The sequence below is a fragment of the Coregonus clupeaformis genome, chromosome 13 (assembly GCF_020615455.1).
Source record: "Coregonus clupeaformis isolate EN_2021a chromosome 13, ASM2061545v1, whole genome shotgun sequence".
Lineage (NCBI taxonomy): Eukaryota > Metazoa > Chordata > Actinopteri > Salmoniformes > Salmonidae > Coregonus > Coregonus clupeaformis.
Genome location: NC_059204.1, coordinates 33,428,381 through 33,453,248, shown reverse-complemented (window position 1 = coordinate 33,453,248; position 24,868 = coordinate 33,428,381). Strand labels below are relative to the sequence as shown.

The window sequence follows — 24,868 nt, the reverse complement described above, 5'->3', positions numbered from 1 at the left end:
TCATAAAAAATCCTACAATTTGATTTTCTGGATTTATTTTTCTCAATTTGTCTGTCATAGTTGACGTGTACCTATGATGAAAATTACAGGCCTCTCTCATCTTTTTAAGTGGGAGAACTTGCACAATTGGTGGCTGACTAAATACTTTTTTCCCCTCTGTACATAGTATTATTATACATTATTTCCCTCAATGGCGGCGGAGAAGATGGCTGCCGTTTTACAGCCCTCTAACCAATTGTACTATTATGTGTGTTTTTCCGCGTTATTTGTAATTTATTTTGTACATAATGTTTCTGCCATCGTCTCTTATAACCAAAAAGAGCTTCTGGATATCAGGACAGCGATTACTCACCTCGTATTGGACGAATAATTTTTCTTCAACGAGGCGGCCGCGAAGGATATCCTACAGACACCCGACAAGGCCCAAATCCCCGTCATTCGCATGAGGAAGAGACTGAGATATCGTGGACGTAGGTCGGGGCAACCTTGTAAGGATCCGACGGCGAGCGAGTAAACTGCCGCTCCCATCAATCCTATTAGCCAATCTTCAATCATTGGAAAATAAATTGGATGACCTAAGATTACGGTTATCCTACCAACGGGACATTAAAAACTGTAATATCTTATGTTTCACCGAGTCGTGGCTGAACGACGACATGGATAACATACAGCTAGCTGGCTATACGCTACAGCGGCAGGATAGAACGGCTGACTCCGGTAAGACATGGGGTGGCGGTCTGTGTATATTTGTAAACAACAGCTGGTGCACAAAATCAAATACTAAGGAAGTCTCAAGGTTTTGCTCAAGAGAGTTTTCATCTATATTTTTCATAGCTGTCTATTGCTGGCATTAAGATTGCACTGAATGAGCTGGCATTAAGATTGCACTGAATGAGCTGTATAAGGCCATAAGTCAACAGGAAAACACTCATCCAGAGGCAGCGCTCCTAGTGGCCGAGGACTTTAATGCAGGGAAACTTAAATCCGTTCTACCTAATTTCTACCAGCATGTTAAATGTGCAACCAGAGGAAAAAAAACTCTAGACCACCTTTACTCCACACACAGAGACGCATACATCTCCCTCGCCCTCCATTAGGCAAATCTGACCATAACTCTATCCTCCTGATTCCTGCTTATAAGCAAAAACTAAAGCAGGAAGCACCAGGTGACTCGGTTAATAAAAAAGTGGTCAGATGACACAGATGCTAAGCTACAGGACTGTTTTGCTAGCACAGACTGGAACATGTTCCAAGATTCTTCAGATAGCATTGAGGAGTACACCACATCAGTCACTGGCTTCATCAATAAGTGCATCGATGATGTCGTCCCCACAGTGACCGTACGTACATACCCCAACCAGAAGCCATGGATTACAGGAAACATCCGCACTGAGCTAAAGGGTAGAGCTGCCGCTTTCAAGGAGCAGGACTCTAACCCGGACGCTTATAAGAAATCCCGCTATGCCCTCCGACGAACCATCAAACAGGAAAAGAGTCAATACAGGACTAAGACTGAATCGTACTACACCGGCTCTGACGCTCGTCGGATGTGGCAGGGCTTGAAAACTATTACAGACTACAAAGGGAAGCACAGCCGCGAGCTTCCCAGTGACACAAGCCTACCAGACGAGCTAAACCACTTCTATGCTCGCTTCGAGGCAAGCAACACTGAAGCATGCATGAGAGCACCAGCTGTTCCGGATGACTATGTGATCACGCTCTCTGTAGCCGATGTGAGTAAGACTTTTAAGCAGGTCAACATTCACAAGGCCGCAGGGCCAGACGGATTACCAGGACGTGTACTCTGAGCATGTGCTGACCAACTGGCAAGTGTCTTCACTGACATTTTCAACATGTCCCTGACTGAGTCTGTAATACCAACATGTTTCAAGCAGACCACCATAGTCCCCGTGCCCAAGGACACTAAGATAACCTGCCTAAATTACTAACGACCCGTAGCACTGACGTCAGTAGCCATGAAGTGCTTTGAAAGGCTGGTCATGGCTCACAACAACACCATTATCCCAGAAACCCTAGACCCACTCCAATTTGCATACCGCTCCAACAGATCCACAGATGATGCAATCTCTATTGCACTCCACACTGCCCTTTCCCACCTGGACAAGAGGAACACCTACGTGAGAATGCTATTCATTGACTACAGCTCAGCATTCAACACCATAGTGCCCTCTAAGCTCATCACTAAGCTAAGGATCCTGGGACTAAACACCTCCCTCTGCAACTGGATCCTGGACTTCCTGACGGGCCGCCCCCAGGTGGTAAGGGTAGGTAACAACACATCTGCCACACTGATCCTCAACAGGGGGCCCCTCAGGGGTGCGTGCTTAGTCCCCTCCTGTACTCCCTGTTCACCCATGACTGCATGGCCAGGCACGACTCCAACACCATCATTAAGTTTGCCGACGACACAACAGTGGTAGGCCTGATCACCGACAACGATGAGACAGCCTATAGGGAGGAGGTCAGAGACCTGGCCGTGTGGTGCCAGGATAACAACCTCTCCCTCAACGTGACCAAGACAAAGGAGATGATTGTGGACTACAGGAAAAAAAAGAGGACTGAGCACGCCCCCATTCTCATCGACGGGGCTGTAGTGGAACAGGTTGAGAGCTTCAAGTTCCTTGGTGTCCACATCACCAACTAACTATCATGGTCCAAACACACCAAGACAGTCGTGAAGAGGGCACGACAAAGCCTATTCCCCCTCAGGAGACTGAAAAGATTCGGCATGGGTCCTCAGATCCTCAAAAAATTATACAGCTGCACCATCGAGAGCATCCTGACTGGTTGCATCACCGCCTGGTATGGCAACTGCTTGGCCTCCGACCGCAAGGCACTACAGAGGGTAGTGCGTACGGCCCAGTACATCACTGATGACTCATTAAAGCTGCCGCCATGTTTAATGGATGTTGTGTCTTTGGGGAAAGTGAAACATCAACCAGGACTAGCACCAGCCAGACACATTGACTGATGTGATGCACATGAAAGCTTTCTGAAGGAGCCATTGATCTGGGTGTTTAACCTGACTGCTGGGGCACCCTTTTCCCTATATTGTGCGGTGCTTTTGACCAGGTCCCATGGTCGAAATAGTGCACTATATGAGGAATAGGGTGCCATTTTGGACTTTCATATACAATACATGCTGTGGGGAGAGCAGCTGTTAGGGCTGACTGACATCTGTATGTCGATCCAAAGGTTATTCATCTAATTTTTTTACATTGACATTTTAGTCATTTAGCAGACGCTCCTATCCAGAGCAACTTACGGTTAGTACATTCTGCTCTAGACAACCACATATCACAGTCGTAGTAAGTTCATTGTACCATAATCAAAGTCAGTGCTAGTAGGAAAATATACTCTTTAAACCATTTCAGTTCCCTTTGTTGTATGTCTCTTGTGTTAGTCTTGTTATACGTCTTAAGCCCCACTAGGACAAACAGTGGCGTTGCTGTCATATGTCCCTGCAGACTTCGTCCACCGCTCCATCATCCGTGTTATACAGTATCCTAGAGCATTTTTTGCTAAAACTTGTGAACCACAGCTGCTGTGTGTTTGGTATCTTTCATCATTGTCATGACCCTGGATTCAAGACTGATTGTATCAGAAAGGTCTTTAGTTTCAAGGCTCTGATGAGAAACCATTATAAGAGCTTTATGAGACCAGATGAGAACACTTATCCGTGCATCCGTACAGGCAGAGGCTGTGTCTAACTATGTTCTGTCTCTCTCTCTCTCTCTCTCTCTCTCTCTCTCTCTCTCTCTCTCGCTCTCGCTCTCGCTCTCGCTCTCGCTCTCGCTCTCTCTCTCTCTCTCTCTCTCTCTCTCTCTCTCTCTCTCTCTCTCTCTCTCTCTCTCTCTCTCTCTCTCTCTCTCTCTCTCTCTCTCTCTCTCTCTCTCTCCTCTGTCTCTTTCTCTCTTCTGTCTCTCTCTCTCTCTCTTTCTCTCTTCTGTCTCTGTCTCTTTCTCTCTTCTGTCTCTCTCTCTCTCTCTCTCTCTCTCTCTCTTTCACTCTTCTCTCTCTCTCTCTCTCTCTTTCTCTCTTCTGTCTCTCTCGCTCTCTTCTCTCTCTCTCTCTTCAGCTCCCACCAGATCCCACGACAGTGCAGACAGTGGTGAGTGAGGTGACTCATTGTCCTACTGTGCATTGTCTGTCTGTACACAGGGTCATCACAGGGGGATAGTACAGTTACATCAGTTTATACCATGGCATTGTTGAATGCTTGTTTCTGATTGGCTTGAAGGCCATTCTAGAGCGCGCATTATTTTCCTATAATTCACGGTATAATTCAATGGCTATGAAGGTCATTCTTACATGTTCTATGATCTAGCTGTAGCTCTCTATCTAGCTAGTAAACTTGCTAGCTACTTCAGTAAACTTGCTAGCTACTTCAGTGGTAAATGAATACATTTCTAGCGGCAAAATGTGTTATAGCCGTGATATAAGCGGGATAATCAACTCGGGGTTCAATGCGTTCTCTGGGAAATAATGCAACTCTTTTTGGAAAGTTAGTGCCATTCCGCTAGCGTGTCGTGGCACACACCTTCCACATTGTGCATTATTTTCCATAGCACACATAGCCCCCTGTGGATTAAACCTTAGGTATGCAGGGGGGTGTCAAGATGAGATCTTCATCTGATGTTGATCAATGGTGGAAAAAGTACCCAATTGTCATACTTGAGTAAAAGTAAAGATACCTTAATAGAAAATGACTCAAGTAAAAGTTAAAAGTCACCCAGTAAAATACTATTTGAGTAAAAGTCTAGAAGTATTTGGTTTTAAATATACACTACCGGTCAAAAGTTTTAGAACACCTACTCATTCAAAGGTTTTTCTTTATTTTTACTATTTTCTACATTGTAGAATAATAGTGAAGACATCAAAACGATGAAATAACACATATGGAATCATGTAGTAACCAGAAAAGTGTTAAACAAATCAAACGATATTTTTCATTTGAGATTCTTCAAATAGTCACCCTTTGCTTTGATGACAGCTTTGCACACTCTTGGCATTTTCTCAACCAGCTTCATGAGGTAGTCACCTGGAATGCATTTCAATTAACAGGTTTGCCTTCTTAAAAGTTAATTTGTGGAATTTCTTTCCTTCTTAATGCGTTTGAGCCAATCAGTTGTGTGGTGACAAGGTAGGGGGGGTATACAGAAGATAGCCCTATTTGGTAAAAGACCATGTCCATATTATGGCAAGAACATCTCAAATAAGCAAAGAGAAATGACAGTCCATCATTACTTTAAGATATGAAGGTCAGTCAATACGGAACATTTCAAGAACTTTGAAAGTTTCTTTAAGTGCAGTCGCAAAAACTATCAAGCGCTATGATGAAACTGTCTCTCATGAGGACCGCCACAGGAATGGAAGACCCAGAGTTACCTCTGCTTGTGCCAAGAAACATGAGCAATGGACATTAGACCGGTGGAAATGTGTCCTTTGGTCTGGAGTCCAAATAGGAGATTTTTGGTTCAAACCGCTGTCTTTGTGAGACGCGGTGTGGGTGAACGGATGATCTCCGCATGTGTATTTCCCACCGTAAAGCATGGAGGATGAGGTGTTATTGTGTGGGGGTGCGTTGCTGGTGACACTGTCTGTGATTTATTTAGAATTCAAGGGACACTTAACCAGCATGGCTACCACAGCATTCTGCAGCGATACGCCATCACATCTGGTTTGGGCTTAGTGGGACTATCATTTTCAACAGGACAATGACCCAACACACCTCCAGGCTGTGTAAGGGCAATTTTACCAAGAAGGAGAGTGATGAGTGCTGCATCAGATGACCTGGCCTCCACAATCCCCCGACCTCAACCCAATTGAGATGGTTTGGGATGAGTCGGAATGCAGAGTGAAGGAAAAGCAGCCAACAAGTGCTCAACATATGTGGGAACTCCTTCAAGACTGTTGGAAAAGCATTCCAGGTGAAGCTGGTTGAGAGAATGCCAAGAGTGTGCAAAGCTGTCGTCAAGACAAAGGGTGCCTATTTGAAGAATCTCAAATCTGAAATATGTTTTGATTTGTTGAACACTTTTTTGGTTACTATATGATTCCATATGTGTTATTCTACAATGTAGAAAATAGTAAAACAATTAAGAAAAACCCTTGAATGAGTAGGTGTTCTAAAACTTTTGACCGGTAGTGTACTTAAGTATCAAAAGTACATGTAATTGCAAAAATATACTTAAATATTGAAAGTATAGTATATCAATTGTTTCAAATTCCTTATATTAAGCAAACCAGACGGCACGGTTTCTTTTGTATCTATTTATTTACGGATAGCCAGGGGCACACTCCAACACTCAGACATGATTTACAAACGAAGCATTTGTGTTTAGTGAGTCCGCCAGATCAGAGGCAGTAGGGATGACCAGGGATGTTCTCTTGATAAGTGTGTGAATTAGACAATTGTCCTGTCCTGCTAAGCATTCAAAAAGTAACGAGTACTTTTGGGTGTCAAGGAAAATGTATGGGGTAAAAATAATATTAATTTATTAAGGAATGTAGTGAAGTAAAAGTAAAAGTTGTCAAAAATATAAATAGTTAAGTAAAGTACAGATACCCCAAAAAACCTCTTAAGTAGTACTTTCAAGTATTTTTACTTTGGTACTTTACACCACTGATATTGATTCATTCATTCCACTCTGACCCAGTGTTTGTTCTCTGTCTATGACAATGATCATTACATTGACAAAACATGCCATTTCAAGAGCATGAGCTCAATTATGCTAATGATTGTTTACACAAGGGTTATAAAGCATGCATGTTGCATAGTAGAGGGCATTCTTACATTTTATTCATTTGGCAGACGCTCTTGTCCGGAACAACTTACAGTAGTGAGTGCACACATTTTCATACTTTTTCATAACGATGTAATAACAATGCAAGATCCAGTACATATTCTGCTGCATAATCACTTTTTGTCCAGGCTTTGACATTTCTTTGTTATTTCATTGCCTGTAAATGAAAACCACAGAGGGCTTCTCCATTGTGTTTGCTGTTAGCGCCCCCTGCTGTCTTTTATATAGCCTTGCATTTGTTATCGGTTAGAAAACGCTAATTGCTTATCCCTCACGGAGTGTTTCTGCTGAGGCTTGCTGCTGTGTTCTGCTGGCACGGGTCAGGTGTGTTTTAGCTCCCAGGCTGAACGGCAGGGATGCTTGTATTTGCTCTCTTCCAGACTCCTTCATCTCCAAGTCAGCCTCGTTGCCAGGGTATGGCAGGAACGGACTGCACAGGGTGAGTTCCCTGAGGGGGGCGGGGGGTGAATGGGCCCTGTGTGGACCCAAATCAGCCCATAGCTAGAGTCAATACTTTTGTTGTATCTCTAAAATAATTGTTCTTGTTGTCTGTCTCTTTCAGCCCCAGGGTGCAGATTATTTCCAGTACGACAGCAGCAGTGCAGTTAACTGGGGAATCAGAGGTAAGCAATAATAATAATATAATATGCCATTTAGCAGACGCTTTTATCCAAAGCGACTTACAGTCATGCGTGCATACATTTTTACGTATGGGTGGTCCCGGGGATCAAACCCACTACCCTGGCGTTACAAGCGCCATGCTCTACCAATTGAGCTACAGAGGACATACATCATGGCAATCATGGCTTTACCTTTCAATAACATGACTTACAAATTACATAACCAATGAGAATATGAATAAATGTGCTGATCAGCTCTTTTTTTCTATTTTTCTACAGAATACAAGGTAAGATGTTATGCAAATTAATGAACAAACTGACTATCACTGAACCAAACGTAAGCTGGCTGTAGAGAAGATAGGAAAGGAACCGTTAGAGCCTCTGCCCACAGATCTGTTGTTGAATCTCAGTTGCATCCTCGCGTCCTCTCTCATCGCCTTCTTGTCAAAAACCATTGGAGGAAAAGGTCAGAGGGGCGGGACTTCTAGCTTTCTCATCCAATGTGTTTTGAGAAGGAGGCGAGGAGAGAGGAGAGGCGAGAGGATGCAAGAAGTAAAAAAATATGTGTAGTGAAAAGTGTTGTTCTACAGGGTCAGCCATAGCAGTATGGCACCCCTGGAGCAAATGAGGGTTAAATGCCTTGCTCAAGGGCACAGCAGATGTTTCACCTTGACGGCTTAGAGTATTCGAACCAGCGACCTCTTGGTTCCTGGCTCAACACTCTAACCGCTAGGCTACCTGCTGTATGCAATTGAGATTCTCCCTATGTCTCTATGAGGAAGTCTGGGCTGGCGGGACACTTCCTACTGCCGGACCTACAGGAATTGACTTCGTCCATGGTGTCACAGAGATAAGTCTCCTCTGCTCATCTCAGGGGATGGGTTCACCCCAGGCCCACTCACCTGGAAATTAGGTCTGGACAGGAATGGAGGTTCAAAGCCCTTCCGAGAGATAGAGATATGGAGAACGTTGACCCGACTGATCAGTCAGCTGGTGTCCATCCTATCTTGCCTTTGGTAGAAGACCTCAGGTCAGAACCAGGAATGACGAGTGTCTTCAGTGTGATTGTTGTCAGCGGAAGTACAGATGAATGCATGACCCAGGAAAACGTCTGTGAGTCATTGACAATAGCATGGGCAGCATTGCATAGTCTATGTATGGTGTGAAAATCTAAACACGTTGAATGTTTTCCTCATAACCATTCCTCCCTCAGGTCTACCCATATGACGTATTGGTAGTCACCGTAAGGGGGCGCCACCAGCTTCCCAATGACGTGGACAGAGCCAGACTAGAGGTGAGTTTCTCTCTGGTTTGTAAAAATGCAAGTAACGAACACCTCTCACTGCACATACTATGTAGTAAATCAATTGTATTTCCATTTCTGAGTTGGTTATGACAGTCTCCAACAACACTAACCTGTGTGTTTAATCTCTCTCTGACAGTGCCACTTGTCTCCTGAGGAGTTCTACCGGGTGTTTAGGATGACTATGGCAGATTTTGACCGGCTGGCGCTGTGGAAGAGAAATGAGCTGAAGAAACATGTCCGGCTGTTCTGAAAGGACCGGACTGTAGAAGCTCAGTGTAGCAGCCTGCTGGGCTTAACGTTAGAGGCCTGAGTCCTCACTGAGAGCCGTAATAACCAGTCTGGGTAGTTCTCGATCCATCAGGTCAGAGCCACAGCAGAACCAGAACTAAAACCAGCCTGGTTCTAGCCATGGAAATATAATGAATTCTAATGATATAGTTATACTGTTCCAGCACATTCTCTGGGCCAGAGAAACCCAGCCAGCCTGAGTCTATACATCAATAATATATCTCTGGAGAAAGAGGACTAACGTGCTCCGTCCACATCCTGAGCCGTGTTTGTGGGACCTGAAGCTGCAGAGAGGACTAGACCAGGCTAGTTCTGCCTATGCTTTCAGTATTATGTGTTTGCTTTATTATAATGAGTTTAACTATAGTTTATGCTGTCATGTCATGAGGTTATAGCAGCTTTTAACCCTTTTCTAGTTTGCATGTTTGGAGAGCTCTGAGACATTGCCTTATGATCAAGCAGGAAGAAGAACACCAGCAAACTGTCCAAACAGAATGTGCTACCAGATAAACCCTGTCTTTGACCTCTTTACTCTAAATGTATTGTTTCATTCACTGCCTTTTTTTTTTTTTTTTACAGTGAGACTAAAACGTTGTATTGCTTTATAGAGCAAGGGTTCACCTCAGAGTGAAAGGCTAGATTGATATAGCCTTGACCTGATTCTAACTCAACACATGGAGACAGAGATAATGAATAGAGATATACATTAATTAGATGGAATCTGAACTGCTTCTGAATAAAAAAAAGGGATGAATCTGCCTGTGGAGGAAAGTGGATTGAATGGATTGGTGACCAGAAGTCTGGATTAGAGATTAATTACTGGAATGGATCTGAATTAGATTACAACTGAAAGGAATTTGAATGGACTCTTCCTTGAACAATACAAGATGAGAAGGGAAGGAATCGAGGTGAGGGAATTTTGTGGATGTTGAAGTGGAATTGATTTGATGGAATTGTCCTGATTGGTCTTTGAAGAGGTGACTCCTAATATTCTCCTGTTAGGTTTTGAAGAGGTGACTCCTAATATTCTCCTGTTGGGTTTTGAAGAGGTGACTCCTAGTATTCTCCTGTTAGGTTTTGAAGAGGTGACTCCTAATATTCTCCTGTTGGGTTTTGAAGAGGTGACTCCTAGTATTCTCCTGTTGGGTTTTGAAGAGGTGACTCCTAATATTCTCCTGTTGGGTTTTGAAGAGGTGAATCCTAGTATTCTTCTGTTGGGTTTTGAAGAGGTGACTCCTAATATTCTCCTGTTAGGTTTTGAAGAGGTGACTCCTAGTATTCTCCTGTTGGGTTTTGAAGAGGTGACTCCTAATATTCTCCTGTTGGGTTTTGAAGAGGTGACTTCTAATATTCTCCTGTTGGGTTTTGAAGAGGTGACTCCTAGTATTCTCCTGTTAGGTTTTGAAGAGGTGACTCCTAATATTCTCCTGTTAGGTTTTGAAGAGGTGACTCCTAATATTATCCTGTTGGGTTTTGAAGAGGTGACTCCTAATATTATCCTGTTAGGTTTTGAAGAGGTGACTCCTAATATTCTCCTGTTAGGTTTTGAAGAGGTGAATCCTAATATTCCCCTGTTAGGTTTTGAAGAGGTGACTTCTAATATTCTCCTGTTGGGTTTTGAAGAGGTGACTCCTAGTATTCTCCTGTTAGGTTTTGAAGAGGTGACTCCTAATATTCTCCTGTTGGGTTTTGAAGAGGTGACTCCTAATATTCTCCGGTTGTGTTTTGAAGAGGTGACTCCTAATTTTTTCTTCTTGGGTTTTGAAGAGGTGACTCCTAGTATTCTCCTGTTGGGTTTTGAAGAGGTGACTCCTAATATTCCCCTGTTAGGTTTTGAAGAGGTGACTTCTAATATTCTCCTGTTAGGTTTTGAAGAGGTGACTCCTAATTTTTTCTTCTTGGGTTTTGAAGAGGTGACTCCTAATATTCTCCTGTTAGGTTTTGAAGAGGTGACTCCTAGTATTCCCCTGTTAGGTTTTGAAGAGGTGACTTCTAATATTATCCTGTTAGGTTTTGAAGAGGTGACTTCTAATATTCTCCTGTTGGGTTTTGAAGAGGTGACTTCTAATATTATCCTGTTAGGTTTTGAAGAGGTGACTTCTAATATTCTCCTGTTGGGTTTTGAAGAGGTGACTCCTAATATTCCCCTGTTAGGTTTTGAAGAGGTGACTTCTAATATTCTCCTGTTGGGTTTTGAAGAGGTGACTCCTAATATTCTCCGGTTGTGTTTTGAAGAGGTGACTCCTAATTTTTTCTTCTTGGGTTTTGAAGAGGTGACTCCTAGTATTCTCCTGTTGGGTTTTGAAGAGGTGACTCCTAATATTCCCCTGTTAGGTTTTGAAGAGGTGACTTCTAATATTCTCCTGTTAGGTTTTGAAGAGGTGACTCCTAATTTTTTCTTCTTGGGTTTTGAAGAGGTGACTCCTAATATTCTCCTGTTAGGTTTTGAAGAGGTGACTCCTAATATTCCCCTGTTAGGTTTTGAAGAGGTGACTTCTAATATTCTCCTGTTGGGTTTTGAAGAGGTGACTCCTAATATTCTCCTGTTGGGTTTTGAAGAGGTGACTCCTAATATTCTCTTCTTGGGTTTTGAAGAGGTGACTCCTAATATTCTCCGGTTGGGTTTTGAAGAGGTGACTCCTAATATTCTCCGGTTGGGTTTTGAAGAGGTGACTTCTAATATTCCCCTGTTGGGTTTTGAAGAGGTGACTCCTAATATTCCCCTGTTGGGTTTTGAAGAGGTGACTCCTAATATTCTCCTGTTGGGTTTTGAAGAGGTGACTCCTAATATTCCCCTGTTAGGTTTTGAAGAGGTGACTTCTAATATTCTCCTGTTAGGTTTTGAAGAGGTGACTCCTAATTTTTTCTTCTTGGGTTTTGAAGAGGTGACTCCTAATATTCTCCTGTTAGGTTTTGAAGAGGTGACTCCTAGTATTCCCCTGTTAGGTTTTGAAGAGGTGACTTCTAATATTATCCTGTTAGGTTTTGAAGAGGTGACTTCTAATATTCTCCTGTTGGGTTTTGAAGAGGTGACTTCTAATATTATCCTGTTAGGTTTTGAAGAGGTGACTTCTAATATTCTCCTGTTGGGTTTTGAAGAGGTGACTCCTAATATTCCCCTGTTAGGTTTTGAAGAGGTGACTTCTAATATTCTCCTGTTGGGTTTTGAAGAGGTGACTCCTAATATTCTCCGGTTGTGTTTTGAAGAGGTGACTCCTAATTTTTTCTTCTTGGGTTTTGAAGAGGTGACTCCTAGTATTCTCCTGTTGGGTTTTGAAGAGGTGACTCTAATATTCCCCTGTTAGGTTTTGAAGAGGTGACTTCTAATATTCTCCTGTTAGGTTTTGAAGAGGTGACTCCTAATTTTTTCTTCTTGGGTTTTGAAGAGGTGACTCCTAATATTCTCCTGTTAGGTTTTGAAGAGGTGACTCTAATATTCCCCTGTTAGGTTTTGAAGAGGTGACTTCTAATATTCTCCTGTTGGGTTTTGAAGAGGTGACTCCTAATATTCTCCTGTTGGGTTTTGAAGAGGTGACTCCTAATATTCTCTTCTTGGGTTTTGAAGAGGTGACTCCTAATATTCTCCGGTTGGGTTTTGAAGAGGTGACTCCTAATATTCTCCGGTTGGGTTTTGAAGAGGTGACTTCTAATATTCCCCTGTTGGGTTTTGAAGAGGTGACTCCTAATATTCCCCTGTTGGGTTTTGAAGAGGTGACTCCTAATATTCTCCTGTTGGGTTTTGAAGAGGTGACTCCTAATATTCTCCTGTTGGGTTTTGAAGAGGTGACTCCTAGTATTCCCCTGTTAGGTTTTGAAGAGGTGACTCCTAGTATTCCCCTGTTAGGTTTTGAAGAGGTGACTCCTAATATTCTCCTGTTGGGTTTTGAAGAGGTGAGTCCTAATATTTTCCTGTTGGGTTTTGAAGAGGTGACTCCTAGTATTCTCCTGTTGGGTTTTGAAGAGGTGACTCCTAATATTCTCCTGTTGGGTTTTGAAGAGGTGAGTCCTAATATTTTCCTGTTGGGTTTTGAAGAGGTGACTCCTAGTATTCTCCTGTTGGGTTTTGAAGAGGTGACTCCTAGTATTCTCCTGTTGGGTTTTGAAGAGGTGACTCCTAATATTCTCTTCTTGGGTTTTGAAGAGGTGAGTCCTAGTATTCTCCTGTTGGGTTTTGAAGAAGTGACTCCTAGTAAACCAATAGATCATACAATATTCTTGGTAGCCTACATTTGGTATTTGGTATTTTATTAGGATCCCCATTAGCTGTTGCAAAAGCAGCAGCTACTCTTCCTGGGGTCCACACAAAACATGAAACATGACATAATACAGAACATTAATAGACAAGAACAGCTCAAGGACAGAACTACATACATTTTGCAAAACTGTCCTTTTTCTTTCCATTGTATTTGAATGATCTGGTATGAGGTTGTGCGTCATAGGAAAATATAGTTCTGATTGTTAGTGTATGCAGCACTGCCTTTATCAGACTGTAATATTAGTCATACTGGCTAGCAGCAGTCATCTCGTATAAATAACTCTTACTGCCATCTTTGTAATGGCTGTTTTATTGATGTGTGTGTGTGTGTGTGTGTGTGTGTGTGTGTGTGTGTGTGTGTGTGTGTGTGTGTGTGTGTGTGTGTGTGTGTGTGTGTGTGTGTGTGTGTGTGTGTGTGTGTGTGTGTGTGTGTGTGTGTGTGTGTGTGTGTGTGTGCGTGTGTGTGTGCGTGCGTGTGCGCGTGCGTGTGTGAGTGCGTGCGAGAGAGAGAGAGAGAGAGAGAGAGAGAGAGAGAAACAAGTTATCATAGACATTTACCATAATAACAACAATACTGGTCAATAATGTACATACAGTACTTCCAGAATTCATTTTGTAATCTACATTAATTATAAAAGGTTTGGGAGACTTGTAAATGTATGTTTTAATTTTGTAACTGTACAAAGCAATCTGCATATTATTTATTTCACTGTCAGAACTACTGCTCAACAAATTATGTACATATTTTATTTAAATAAATGCAGTTTACATGTGGATATTTGTCTGTGTTGATTTTTACAAAGGTGATGTCATCGTGTGTAGCACAGTAGCCAATATGATATATTAAACTAGCGCTAGGACCCTGTGAGTGCGAGCAGATGAGGTAAACTCGCGTCTTTGACTGACACATTTCTGTGTGTCACTTACGCCGCACATGGGGGCACGTCGTGAAGCCTACTGCAGCGCAAACTTGGGCAAAATCAATGAACGTCAAAGAAAAAGCGGATTGGAAAACACACATGGAGACCAGTAGTGTTAACTGTAAGTAACTGTCCTATTTCTAACATATTGGCATTAAATGAATAGCGAAAACTGTTGAAGTATCGGTAAACTATTGAAGGAAAGTTTGGACATATCTCTCTCTACCTATCTCTGTGATTGACATGTTAGGGTTGATGCCTCTATTGTTGATGAATTGAGGAGTGTGATATCATGTCGCAGTCAAGTTAAATCGGTGCAGACATGCTGTGTGAATTGAACAAGGATTCGGCGTGTTTCAGGGAAGTGATGCAATCTGATGCTAACAGAGTACCTGTGGGACGCTGAGCTGGATGGAGTATGTGAAGTGGAAGCGCGTAGTGTTGCCAATGTGTCTGTGCATCGAAATACGCTGTATTTTGAGGTGGAGGGAGAAATGTGTTTTTTATTTTTATCAGAGGGCTTTGAGAGATTTTTTGGAAATTACAAAACCGTTTTTGCATACATTTTCAAATGGCCTACACATAATATTACAATTTTAGTTTTATTTCGGTGTTTTTAACAAATGTAAAAAATACTTGGTAGAATTTGAATATAAAATGCCTATTTTAGGAGAAAACGGTTATCTTTTTGCTGTGTTATTATAATGCATCCTGTGTCCACCTCACATCCTACTCTCCATCATTGTAATGGACCTTGACCTATCAGTGTTTCCTAGACTTCCCCTTCCTCTCTCTACCGCCTGTCCTCTGTGTTCTGTGTTTTGTGTTCTGCTAGTTGAAGGCTAGGCCAAGGATGACTATTTATGACTGGAATGAAAACGAACTACCTCACTCTGCATCCAGGAAGTTAGTCCTGCTGCATGCCCCATGCACAATCACCAGAAGAAAAAAAAACCATTAGCCACACATGCTGTTTGTTTCTATCCATTGTGTGTGTGTGTGTGTGTGTGTGTACATGCATACTATCTCCTAAGCTAAATTTAAATGAATTATTTCTGTCCCTCTTATTTCCTCATTGACAAAATTGGCAGACGAAGCACAAAGACATGCATTCCTCAGGGACCTACATGTTGCATATCTAATGTGCTTTGCTATGCTATGTTCTAGCTACAGGACATTCCCTGGCCTGTACGGTCATTGCACATTTTGTGTTTTAGTCATTTAGTTCAGAGAACCACATTCAGTTCCCACAGTCTCTCCTCAGTACACTAGCTCAACAGAGAACCTGGTAGCGTGAGACAGAATGGAGAGTTAGGATATGGGGGGGAGAGTAGTGTTAGGACATAGACAAACACGTTATCCAGGTTACACTTCCACACTCCATTCCCCCAGGGGGCAGCTTAATAAGCACATCAGGTGCTGCCAATTAAGGTGATCAGTCAGAGTGCCAGCTTGGAGAGTTGTGAGGCTGCTGGTTGGTTTCGTGGCCATGAGGCCTTCCGTTTTGTTTTGAATCTTTAGTTTGGGCATGGCTCTTTGTAGCTTCCTTTTTGTACATATTGATGTTTCGTCACCATCTGAACAAATAATAATCCGCTTGGACTGGCCAGCCAAGAGGTCAAGAGAGACAGAGCTGGCCCTGGACCAAGGTAGGGTTGCGGTCTCCCTGGGCACATGTACGTTCAACACCTAGGCGCATACGCTGATTTCTCACCTAAATGCACACATTCATTCAGGTTAGTTACAGGTTTCGTACCAGTTAGTACCTCCCTGCCTGTAGGACAGTTTAGAGGAGATGTTTTTGCGGGTGTTGGTTAGGAATATGACTCATTAGAGACTTCAGAACATTAGTCTTGTCCGCGTTTCTATGTTTTACAATCTGCTCTGAGCTCAAATGCGTCTTGTTCCTCTTTGGAAGACCTTTAGAGAGGTCCAGTCATTAACAGATGGAAAACATTTAATAACGGAACAATCACTCCCACCGTAAGTCCTATTACAATAAATATGTGATTCATGTTATCCTTGTGTGGATTTGGTCCAAATAAAATAAGCTTGACTCAAAGGTCTCCAACTACACACTGAGAGAAATGCACACTCACTTGGGACAAAGCAATACATATGCATGTAAACACACATCAAAGTGGAGTGGAGCTGTGTTTAACCTGGATGCAAAAGTGGACGAGATGTCTCACAGGATGAGGGCTTTGGGTAAACAACATAGTGCTTGTTGATTTAGGACCGTACACCGAGTGTGATCTGCTCTGTGGGGTATGAAAAGGTAAAATTTTAAATTTTCATACCCCAGTATATGATTATGTGGTTTATGAAAAGGTATTTCCCTCTGAATCTACTGAATGAGTATAATTTCTTCCTATGACAGTCTGTGTAGCAGCACTTACTGTGGCCCTGTTTCCCCCTGACCACGTGGCCTTACTAGGGAAAAATGGCTCCTACTAATAGAATATACACCAACCTCCAGTGTACGGGGTAGGTACATTCTGACAGTTGTACAGTATTTTGGTGGAGATCGTCGAGGAGACATTGAGTGGGTCTTGATTAAGACCCTTCTCCAAGCCGTGCACATGGCACACTCCTATAAATACCCTGGGCCACAGAGACAAAGCCCCCAGTCTTCTGCTGCTCATAAGGCCTGATGGGCAATACAGGCCTAACACTGTCTGTCTCACACACTGGAATGCCTGCGGAGACCAGACTGACCAACAGCATCTCTCTCACATAGCGTCAGAGTGAAATCATAGGCTGTTAGGTTGATATGAATAGGGACGTAAGAGCTGAGAGTGGCCTGCCACAGTTTGACTCCTGGGCCTGTTGAGCGGAAATCAAAGCTAGCGGCCTAAAGGGGCACTGTGTGTGTGTGTGCTGCCCCCAAGGTCAGTGCCTTAGCAAGGGAGGCTGAGAGACTGACTGGGCTGGGGGTTTACCATGGTCGTAGATGGGAGTTGAGCTGAACTGAGACCTCATTTTCATGACTTGTCCCTCTAACCTTAGAGTGTCACGGATAGCCAAGGCTGTAGAATAACGATAATGTCCCTCTAACCTCAGTGTCACGGATAGCCAAGGTTGTAGAATAACGATAATGTCCCTCTAAGCTTAGAGTGTCACGGATAGCCAAGGCTGTAGAATAATGATAATGTCCCTCTAACCTCAGTGTCACGGATAGCCAAGGTTGTAGAATAACGATAATGTCCCTCTAACCTCAGTGTCACGGATAGCCAAGGTTGTAGAATAACGATAATGTCCCTCTAACCTCAGTGTCACGGATAGCCAAGGCTGTAGAATAACGATAATGTCCCTCTAACCTCAGTGTCACGGATAGCCAAGGTTGTAGAATAACGATAATGTCCCTCTAACCTCAGTGTCATGGATAGCCAAGGCTGTAGAATAACGATAATGTCCCTCTAACCTCATTGTCACGGATAGCCAAGGTTGTAGAATAACGATAATGTCCCTCTAACCTCAGTGTCACGGATAGCCAAGGTTGTAGAATAACGATAATGTCCCTCTAACCTCAGTGTCACGGATAGCCAAGGTTGTAGAATAACGATAATGTCCCTCTAAGCTTAGAGTGTCACGGATAGCCAAGGCTGTAGAATAACGATAATGTCCCTCTAACCTCAGTGTCACGGATAGCCAAGGCTGTAGAATAACGATAATGTCCCTCTAACCTCAGTGTCACGGATAGCCAAGGTTGTAGAATAACGATAATGTCCCCTCTAACCTCAGTGTCACGGATAGCCAAGGTTGTAGAATAACGATAATGTCCCTCTAACCTCAGTGTCACGGATAGCCAAGGTTGTAGAATAACGATAATGTCCCTCTAACCTCAGTGTCACGGATAGCCAAGGTTGTAGAATAACGATAATGTCCCTCTAACCTCAGTGTCACGGATAGCCAAGGTTGTAGAATAATGATAATGTCCCTCTAACCTCAGTGTCACCGGATAGCCAAGGTTGTAGAATAACGATAATGTCCCTCTAACCTCAGTGTCACGGATAGCCAAGGTTGTAGAATAACGATAATGTCCCTCTAACCTCAGTGTCACGGATAGCCAAGGCTGTAGAATAACGATAATGTCCCTCTAACCTCAATGTCACGGATAGCCAAGGCTGTAGAATAACGATAATGTCCCTCTAACCTCAGTGTCACGGATAGCCAAGGTTGTAGAATAACGATAATGTCCCTCTAACCTCAGTGTCACGGATAGCCAAGGTTGTAGAATAACGATAATGTCCCTCTAACCTCAGTGTCACGGATAGCCAAGGTTGTAGAATAACGATAATGTCCCTCTAACCTCAGTGTCACGGATAGCCAAGGCTGTAGAATAACGATAATGTCCCTCTAACCTCAGTGTCACGGATAGCCAAGGTTGTAGAATAACGATAATGTCCCTCTAACCTCAGTGTCACGGATAGCCAAGGTTGTAGAATAACGATAATGTCCCTCTAACCTCAGTGTCACGGATAGCCAAGGTTGTAGAATAACGATAATGTCCCTCTAACCTCAGTGTCACGGATAGCCAAGGTTGTAGAATAACGATAATGTCCCTCTAACCTCAGTGTCACGGATAGCCAAGGCTGTAGAATAACGATAATGTCCCTCTAACCTCAGTGTCATGGATAGCCAAGGTTGTAGAATAACGATAATGTCCCTCTAACCTCAGTGTCACGGATAGCCAAGGCTGTAGAATAACGATAATGTCCCTCTAACCTCAGTGTCACGGATAGCCAAGGTTGTAGAATAACGATAATGTCCCTCTAACCTCAGTGTCACGGATATCCAAGGTTGTAGAATAACGATAATGTCCCTCTAACCTCAGTGTCACGGATAGCCAAGGTTGTAGAATAACGATAATGTCCCTCTAACCTCAGTGTCATGGATAGCCAAGGTTGTAGAATAACGATAATGTCCCTCTAACCTCAGTGTCACGGATAGCCAAGGCTGTAGAATAACGATAATGTCCCTCTAACCTCAGTGTCACGGATAGCCAAGGTTGTAGAATAACGATAATGTCCCTCTAACCTCAGTGTCACGGATAGCCAAGGTTGTAGAATAACGATAATGTCCCTCTAACCTCAGTGTCACGGATAGCCAAGGTTGTAGAATAACGATAATGTCCCTCTAACCTCAATGTCACGGATAGCCAAGGTTGTAGAATAACGATAATGTCCCTCTAACCTCAGTGTCACGGATAGCCAAGGTTGTAGAATAACGATAATGTCCCTCTAACCTCAGTGTCACGGATAGCCAAGGCTGTAGAATAACGATAATGTCCCTCTAACCTCAGTGTCACGGATAGCCAAGGTTGTAGAATAACGATAATGTCCCTCTAACCTCAGTGTCACGGATAGCCAAGGCTGTAGAATAACGATAATGTCCCTCTAACCTCAGTGTCACGGATAGCCAAGGTTGTAGAATAACGATAATGTCCCTCTAACCTCAGTGTCACGGATAGCCAAGGTTGTAGAATAACGATAATGTCCCTCTAACCTCAGTGTCACGGATAGCCAAGGCTGTAGAATAACGATAATGTCCCTCTAACCTCAGTGTCACGGATAGCCAAGGTTGTAGAATAACGATAATGTCCCTCTAACCTCAGTGTCACGGATAGCCAAGGTTGTAGAATAACGATAATGTCCCTCTAACCTCAGAGTGTCACGGATAGCCAAGGTTGTAGAATAACGATAATGTCCCTCTAACCTCAATGTCACGGATAGCCAAGGCTGTAGAATAACGATAATAGACAGCTGTTAGAGAGAGATTTTATGAATTATTTGAACTCCCTCTTCAACTCTCACAAAATGCCCCAGTAAACCCATTCCAAAACCATCCTGTGCAGCAGTTTGGGTTGTTTTTCTGCAAATGTAACTCCCATGACGGCGTGACCTAGGTCTCATGACTGGGTCTTCAGCCGAGGAGTCTCTACACAATACCAACACAGACAAGAAACACTCTTGTATCGCTTCATTACTCAGGCAGTAAGGTCTAAAAAAGGTTTGTGATGAAAAGCGGGGAGAGAGTGCTAGGAGAATCATTCTCTCTTGGGGTCAGTCTGAGGTCCGGTAGTTTCTATCATGGCTGTGCCTCCAGACAGAGGAGTTCCGGTAGTTTCTATCATGGCTGTGCCTCCAGACAGAGGAGGTCCGGTAGTTTCTATCATGGCTGTGCCTCCAGACAGAGGAGGTCCGGTAGTTTCTATCATGGCTGTGCCTCCAGACAGAGGAGGTCCGGTAATTTCTATCATGGCTGTGCCTCCAGACAGAGGAGTTCCGGTAGTTTCTATCATGGCTGTGCCTCCAGACAGAGGAGGTCCAGTAGTTTCTATCATGGCTGTGCGTCCAGACAGAGGAGTTCCGGTAGTTTCTATCATGGCTGTGCCTCCAGACAGAGGAGTTCCGGTAGTTTCTATCATGGCTGTGCCTCCAGACAGAGGAGGTCCGGTAGTTTCTATCATGGCTGTGCGTCCAGACAGAGGAGTTCCGGTAGTTTCTATCATGGCTGTGCCTCCAGACAGAGGAGGTCCGGTAGTTTCTATCATGGCTGTGCGTCCAGACAGAGGAGGTCCGGTCGTTTCTATCATGGCTGTGCCTCCAGACAGAGGAGTTCCGGTAGTTTCTATCATGGCTGTGCCTCCAGACAGAGGAGTTCCGGTAGTTTCTATCATGGCTGTGCCTCCAGACAGAGGAGGTCCGGTAGTTTCTATCATGGCTGTGCCTCCAGACAGAGGAGGTCCGGTAATTTCTATCATGGCTGTGCCTCCAGACAGAGGAGTTCCGGTAGTTTCTATCATGGCTGTGCCTCCAGACAGAGGAGGTCCGGTAGTTTCTATCATGGCTGTGCCTCCAGACAGAGGTCCGGTAGTTTCTATCATGGCTGTGCCTCCAGACAGAGGAGGTCCGGTAGTTTCTATCATGGCTGTGCCTCCAGACAGAGGAGGTCCGGTAGTTTCTATCATGGCTGTGCTTCCAGACAGAGGAGTTCCGGTAGTTTCTATCATGGCTGTGCGTCCAGACAGAGGAGGTCCGGTAGTTTCTATCATGGCTGTGCCTCCAGACAGAGGAGTTCCGGTAGTTTCTATCATGGCTGTGCATCCAGACAGAGGAGTTCCGGTAGTTTCTATCATGGCTGTGCCTCCAGACAGAGGTCCGGTAGTTTCTATCATGGCTGTGCATCCAGACAGAGGAGGTCCGGTAGTTTCTATCATGGCTGTGCCTCCAGACAGAGGAGTTCCGGTAGTTTCTATCATGGCTGTGCCTCCAGACAGAGGAGGTCCGGTAGTTTCTATCATGGCTGTGCATCCAGACAGAGGAGGTCCAGTAGTTTCTATCATGGCTGTGTAGCTGATAAATAGGGCTGGCCTCTGCAGAGCATTGTCATAAACTTCCTGTTGATGTGCAGCTTGTGTTCCCTCTAAATAAACTGTTCCGTGTTGAAATAATGGCAGAGCAGCATCCTGAGTCTGAACAGAAACATTCACAATAACAACGCAGAAGGTAAAAATAGTTAATGCTATGGTGTGTTTATCTTGCAATGTGGCGGTGGCGTCTTGACAATGAGGGTGCGGCCAATGTACATTTTTTAGTAGACTCCCTGAAGACACAAAGTCACACTGACCAGTTGTAATGAAACCTAGACCTTCTCCTCTGGGAGATGGATGTTCTCAGGAGGTATCTCTGGAACTTGTCTTGTAATGCATGGAGGAATGGGCTCGACAAACATGAGCCACGTCTGTTCTCATTGCCTTTGATTCCCTGAAGTGCTGTGGAATCATTGCTATGTAATGACACGTTCTCAATGTCATCCTCCTAGACTCTATCTTTCCCTTCCTTGTCAGTGCTGTGGTCTGTTGTCTCTCTCAAATCAGTGATTGACACAGTCCAACTTGTTGTTGTTGTCAACATTGAATTACACCCTCCCTCCCATATGGCCTCCATGTGCACAAAGGCCCTATCTGTGGATCATTCCTCAGCCCTCGGTGAGTGTGGTGAACAGCAAGCCTCTCGCCACAACAGCTGATGTGCATCTTCAGCGGGAGTCTGTCCTTGGCTGTGCACTGCCCTGTAGGGAGGACATGGCAGGTCAAACCAGACCACATAGCTCTCTCTCCTCCTAGACTAGAGACCATTTGTTGTGTGGAGAGATGTCTCACTAAGCTCTGGTCCGGAGAGCCTACCACTGGACAGATAGTAAATATAGAGTAATGTGATATCATTTAAAATTCAATTAGAGATCAGCTGATCTTTTAAATAATAGCAGTGGATGGTGACGAAGTCAATTTGGGATGTTGTAGGAACGAGTGTAGATTAGAGGAATAGGAAGCAGAAGGTTGGGGTTGATAGAAGCTGCTGTCGTCAGCCTAGACGGGAAACCACAGCTGCAGGACATATCCTTTTACCCATAATGCCGATGGATGCCTCTGGACCGCACAGCTGCTTCCCTACGCCCCTGCACATATCAGCCACGATGTGTGTGTGTGTGTGTGTGTGTGTGTTTGAGTGAATGTTTTTTGTTGTTTTTTGTTCTAGTTTGTAACATTGCATTGTCCCCCTTTCTGCAAGAGCATTGTCATTGTCTAATTTTGTCCCTTGTCTGGACAATGGGGTATTGTTAGGGTGTGGAAAGGTTGAGTGCAAAGAGCTTGAATGAAGGCTCAGGGTAAGCTCTCCTCTCTGTAGGATGTATATTTTGTTGTATTAGTGGAGACATTACTGTTGTCACATTACTTGTAAATCTAAGGGCTGGATTCAATCTGTATCGCGGAAGATCTGTGTTAAAATGGTAAGGTAATTTACGATTGTGCGACATATGCAGCGTTTACCGTGAATGCAGTCTCCGCGAACACGGGAACATTGCCTTTTACATTTCAATTGAGCTATAACTGTCGGATCTTCCGCGATACTTCTGCGATAAGGATTGACTCCAGCCCTAAGAGGCTGTCTGATGTTAATGCTAGTGTGAGTGCTTGGAAGTTTGCTGATTTGTCTTGTACTGTAGGCCAGCTCTGTCTATACTGGAATAGTTATCAGGGGTGGGGAGAGAAAGGAGGGAGGACATGTCAAATGGAATGGTCTAAGCTGACAGCTCTGTGATCTGGGAGTGTTGACAGTTGACAGGCGAGGCTTTGTTGACCTGAACTCAGAACCACGGCAGGGGTCATGGTGTTCAATCACACTGTGTGGGTGTGGCTGCAGGGGAACATGACTAGAAGAGGCCTCTCTGAGCACTGGGACTAAACTAAAGGGCAATTCCACGGAATGGAATTGCGCTGAGACTCAGATTTTCCCCAAAAACATTTGATTTCAAAGTTTAACACACCATACAAACTCTATGCACAAGGAATAGTTTTAACAATTTACACTGAGCATTTTACAAAATCACACTTACTGGAAGAACTGTGCAGATGCAAAGTTTCATGAAGCTCCCGACTAACAGTTATTGTGCTGACGTTGCATCCAGAGGAGTTTGGAACTCGGTAGTGAGTGTTACAACCGAGGGCAGACGCGCTTCAGCACTCGGCGGTCCTGTTCTGTGAGCTTGTGTGGCCTACCAATTTGCTGGTGAGCTGTTGTTGCTTCTAGATGTTTCCACTTCATATTAACACCACTTACAGTTAACCTGGGCAGTTCTAGCAAGGCAGACATTTGACAAACTGACTTGTTGGAAGGGTGGCATCCTATGACGGTGCCACGTTGGAAGTCACTAAGCTCTTCAGTAAGGACATCCTACTGCCAATGTTTGTCTATTGAGATGCATGGCTGTGTGCTCGATTATTTTTGTTTTTACACCTGTCAGCAACGGGTGTGGCTGAAATATCAGAATCCACTAATTTGAAGGGGTGTCCATATATATCACACACAGTGCATTCGGAAATCCACTTCACTTACTGTAGTTCAATAAGCAAAATAGATTATTTCAAAGTCAATGTCTCATGTCATAGCTGACACCCCATTCTTTCTGCAGACATCGTTGAATCTTCATTCGCAGTAGATACATTTGTGTGTGTGTGTATACAGTTGAAGTCGGAAGTTTACATAAACTTAGGTTGGAGTCATTAAAACTTGTTTTTCAACCACTCCACAAAGTTCTTGTTAACAAACTATAGTTTTGGCAAGTCGGTTAGGACATCTACTTTGTGCATGACACAAGTAATGTTTCCAACAATTGTTTACAAACAGATTATTTCACTTATAATTCACTGTATCACAATTCCAGTGTGTCAGAAGTTTACATACACTAAGTTGACTGTGCCTTTAAACAGCTTGGAAAATTCCAGAAAATGATGTCATGGCTTTAGAAGCTTCTGATGGGCTAATTGACATCTTGAGTCAATTGGAGGTGTACCTGTGGATGTATTTTAAGGCCTACCTTCAAACTCAGTGCCTCTTTGCTTGACATCATGTGAAAATCAAAAGAAATCAGCCAAGACCTCAGAAAAAAAATTGTAGACCTCCACAAGTCTGGTTCATCATTGGGAGCAATTTCCAAATGCCTGAAGGTACCACGTTCATCTGTACAAACAATAGTGCGCAAGTATAAACACCATGGGACCACGCAGCCGTCATACCGCTCAGGAAGGAGACTCGTTCTGTCTCCTAGAGATGAACGTACTTTGGTGCGAAAAGTGCAAATCAATC

General features: G+C 43.7%; 3 protein-coding genes across 3 annotated transcripts in view; all 3 read left to right on the top strand.

Moving 5' to 3' along the window:
- Positions 1-9,862, top strand: part of LOC121579176 (actin-binding LIM protein 3-like) — a 143,899-nt gene extending 134,037 nt beyond the window's left edge. The window contains exons 18-23 of the mRNA XM_041893531.2: positions 4,100-4,132; positions 7,208-7,266; positions 7,390-7,450; positions 7,727-7,734; positions 8,661-8,741; positions 8,890-9,862. Coding sequence (XP_041749465.1) covers positions 4,100-4,132; positions 7,208-7,266; positions 7,390-7,450; positions 7,727-7,734; positions 8,661-8,741; positions 8,890-9,003 — 356 coding nt within the window. The 3' untranslated portion in view covers positions 9,004-9,862. The remainder of the gene's footprint in view (positions 1-4,099; positions 4,133-7,207; positions 7,267-7,389; positions 7,451-7,726; positions 7,735-8,660; positions 8,742-8,889) is intronic.
- On the top strand, positions 9,791-12,346 carry LOC123492192. The gene is made up of 3 exons (XM_045224480.1): positions 9,791-9,839; positions 10,017-11,591; positions 11,952-12,346. The coding sequence occupies exons 1-3, from the start codon at positions 9,791-9,793 to the stop codon at positions 12,344-12,346; spliced, it is 2,019 nt and encodes a 672-aa protein (XP_045080415.1).
- Positions 12,347-14,207: 1,861 nt separating this feature from the next.
- afap1l1b (actin filament associated protein 1-like 1b) overlaps positions 14,208-24,868 on the top strand; it is a 33,926-nt gene continuing 23,265 nt past the window's right edge. The window contains exon 1 of the mRNA XM_041893530.2: positions 14,208-14,337. Coding sequence (XP_041749464.1) covers positions 14,280-14,337 — 58 coding nt within the window. The 5' untranslated portion in view covers positions 14,208-14,279. The remainder of the gene's footprint in view (positions 14,338-24,868) is intronic.

Bases quoted from the DNA above. Each gene is read 5' to 3' on its own strand.
- LOC123492192 (XM_045224480.1), top strand. From the start codon at position 9,791: ATGAATCTGCCTGTGGAGGAAAGTGGATTGAATGGATTGGTGACCAGA. The intron at 9,840-10,016 runs GTCTGGATTAGA...TGGTCTTTGAAG, and splicing joins GAATGGATTGGTGACCAGAA to AGGTGACTCCTAATATTCTC. The intron at 11,592-11,951 runs GTTTTGAAGAGG...TTCTCCTGTTAG, and splicing joins TCCTAATATTCTCCTGTTGG to GTTTTGAAGAGGTGACTCCT.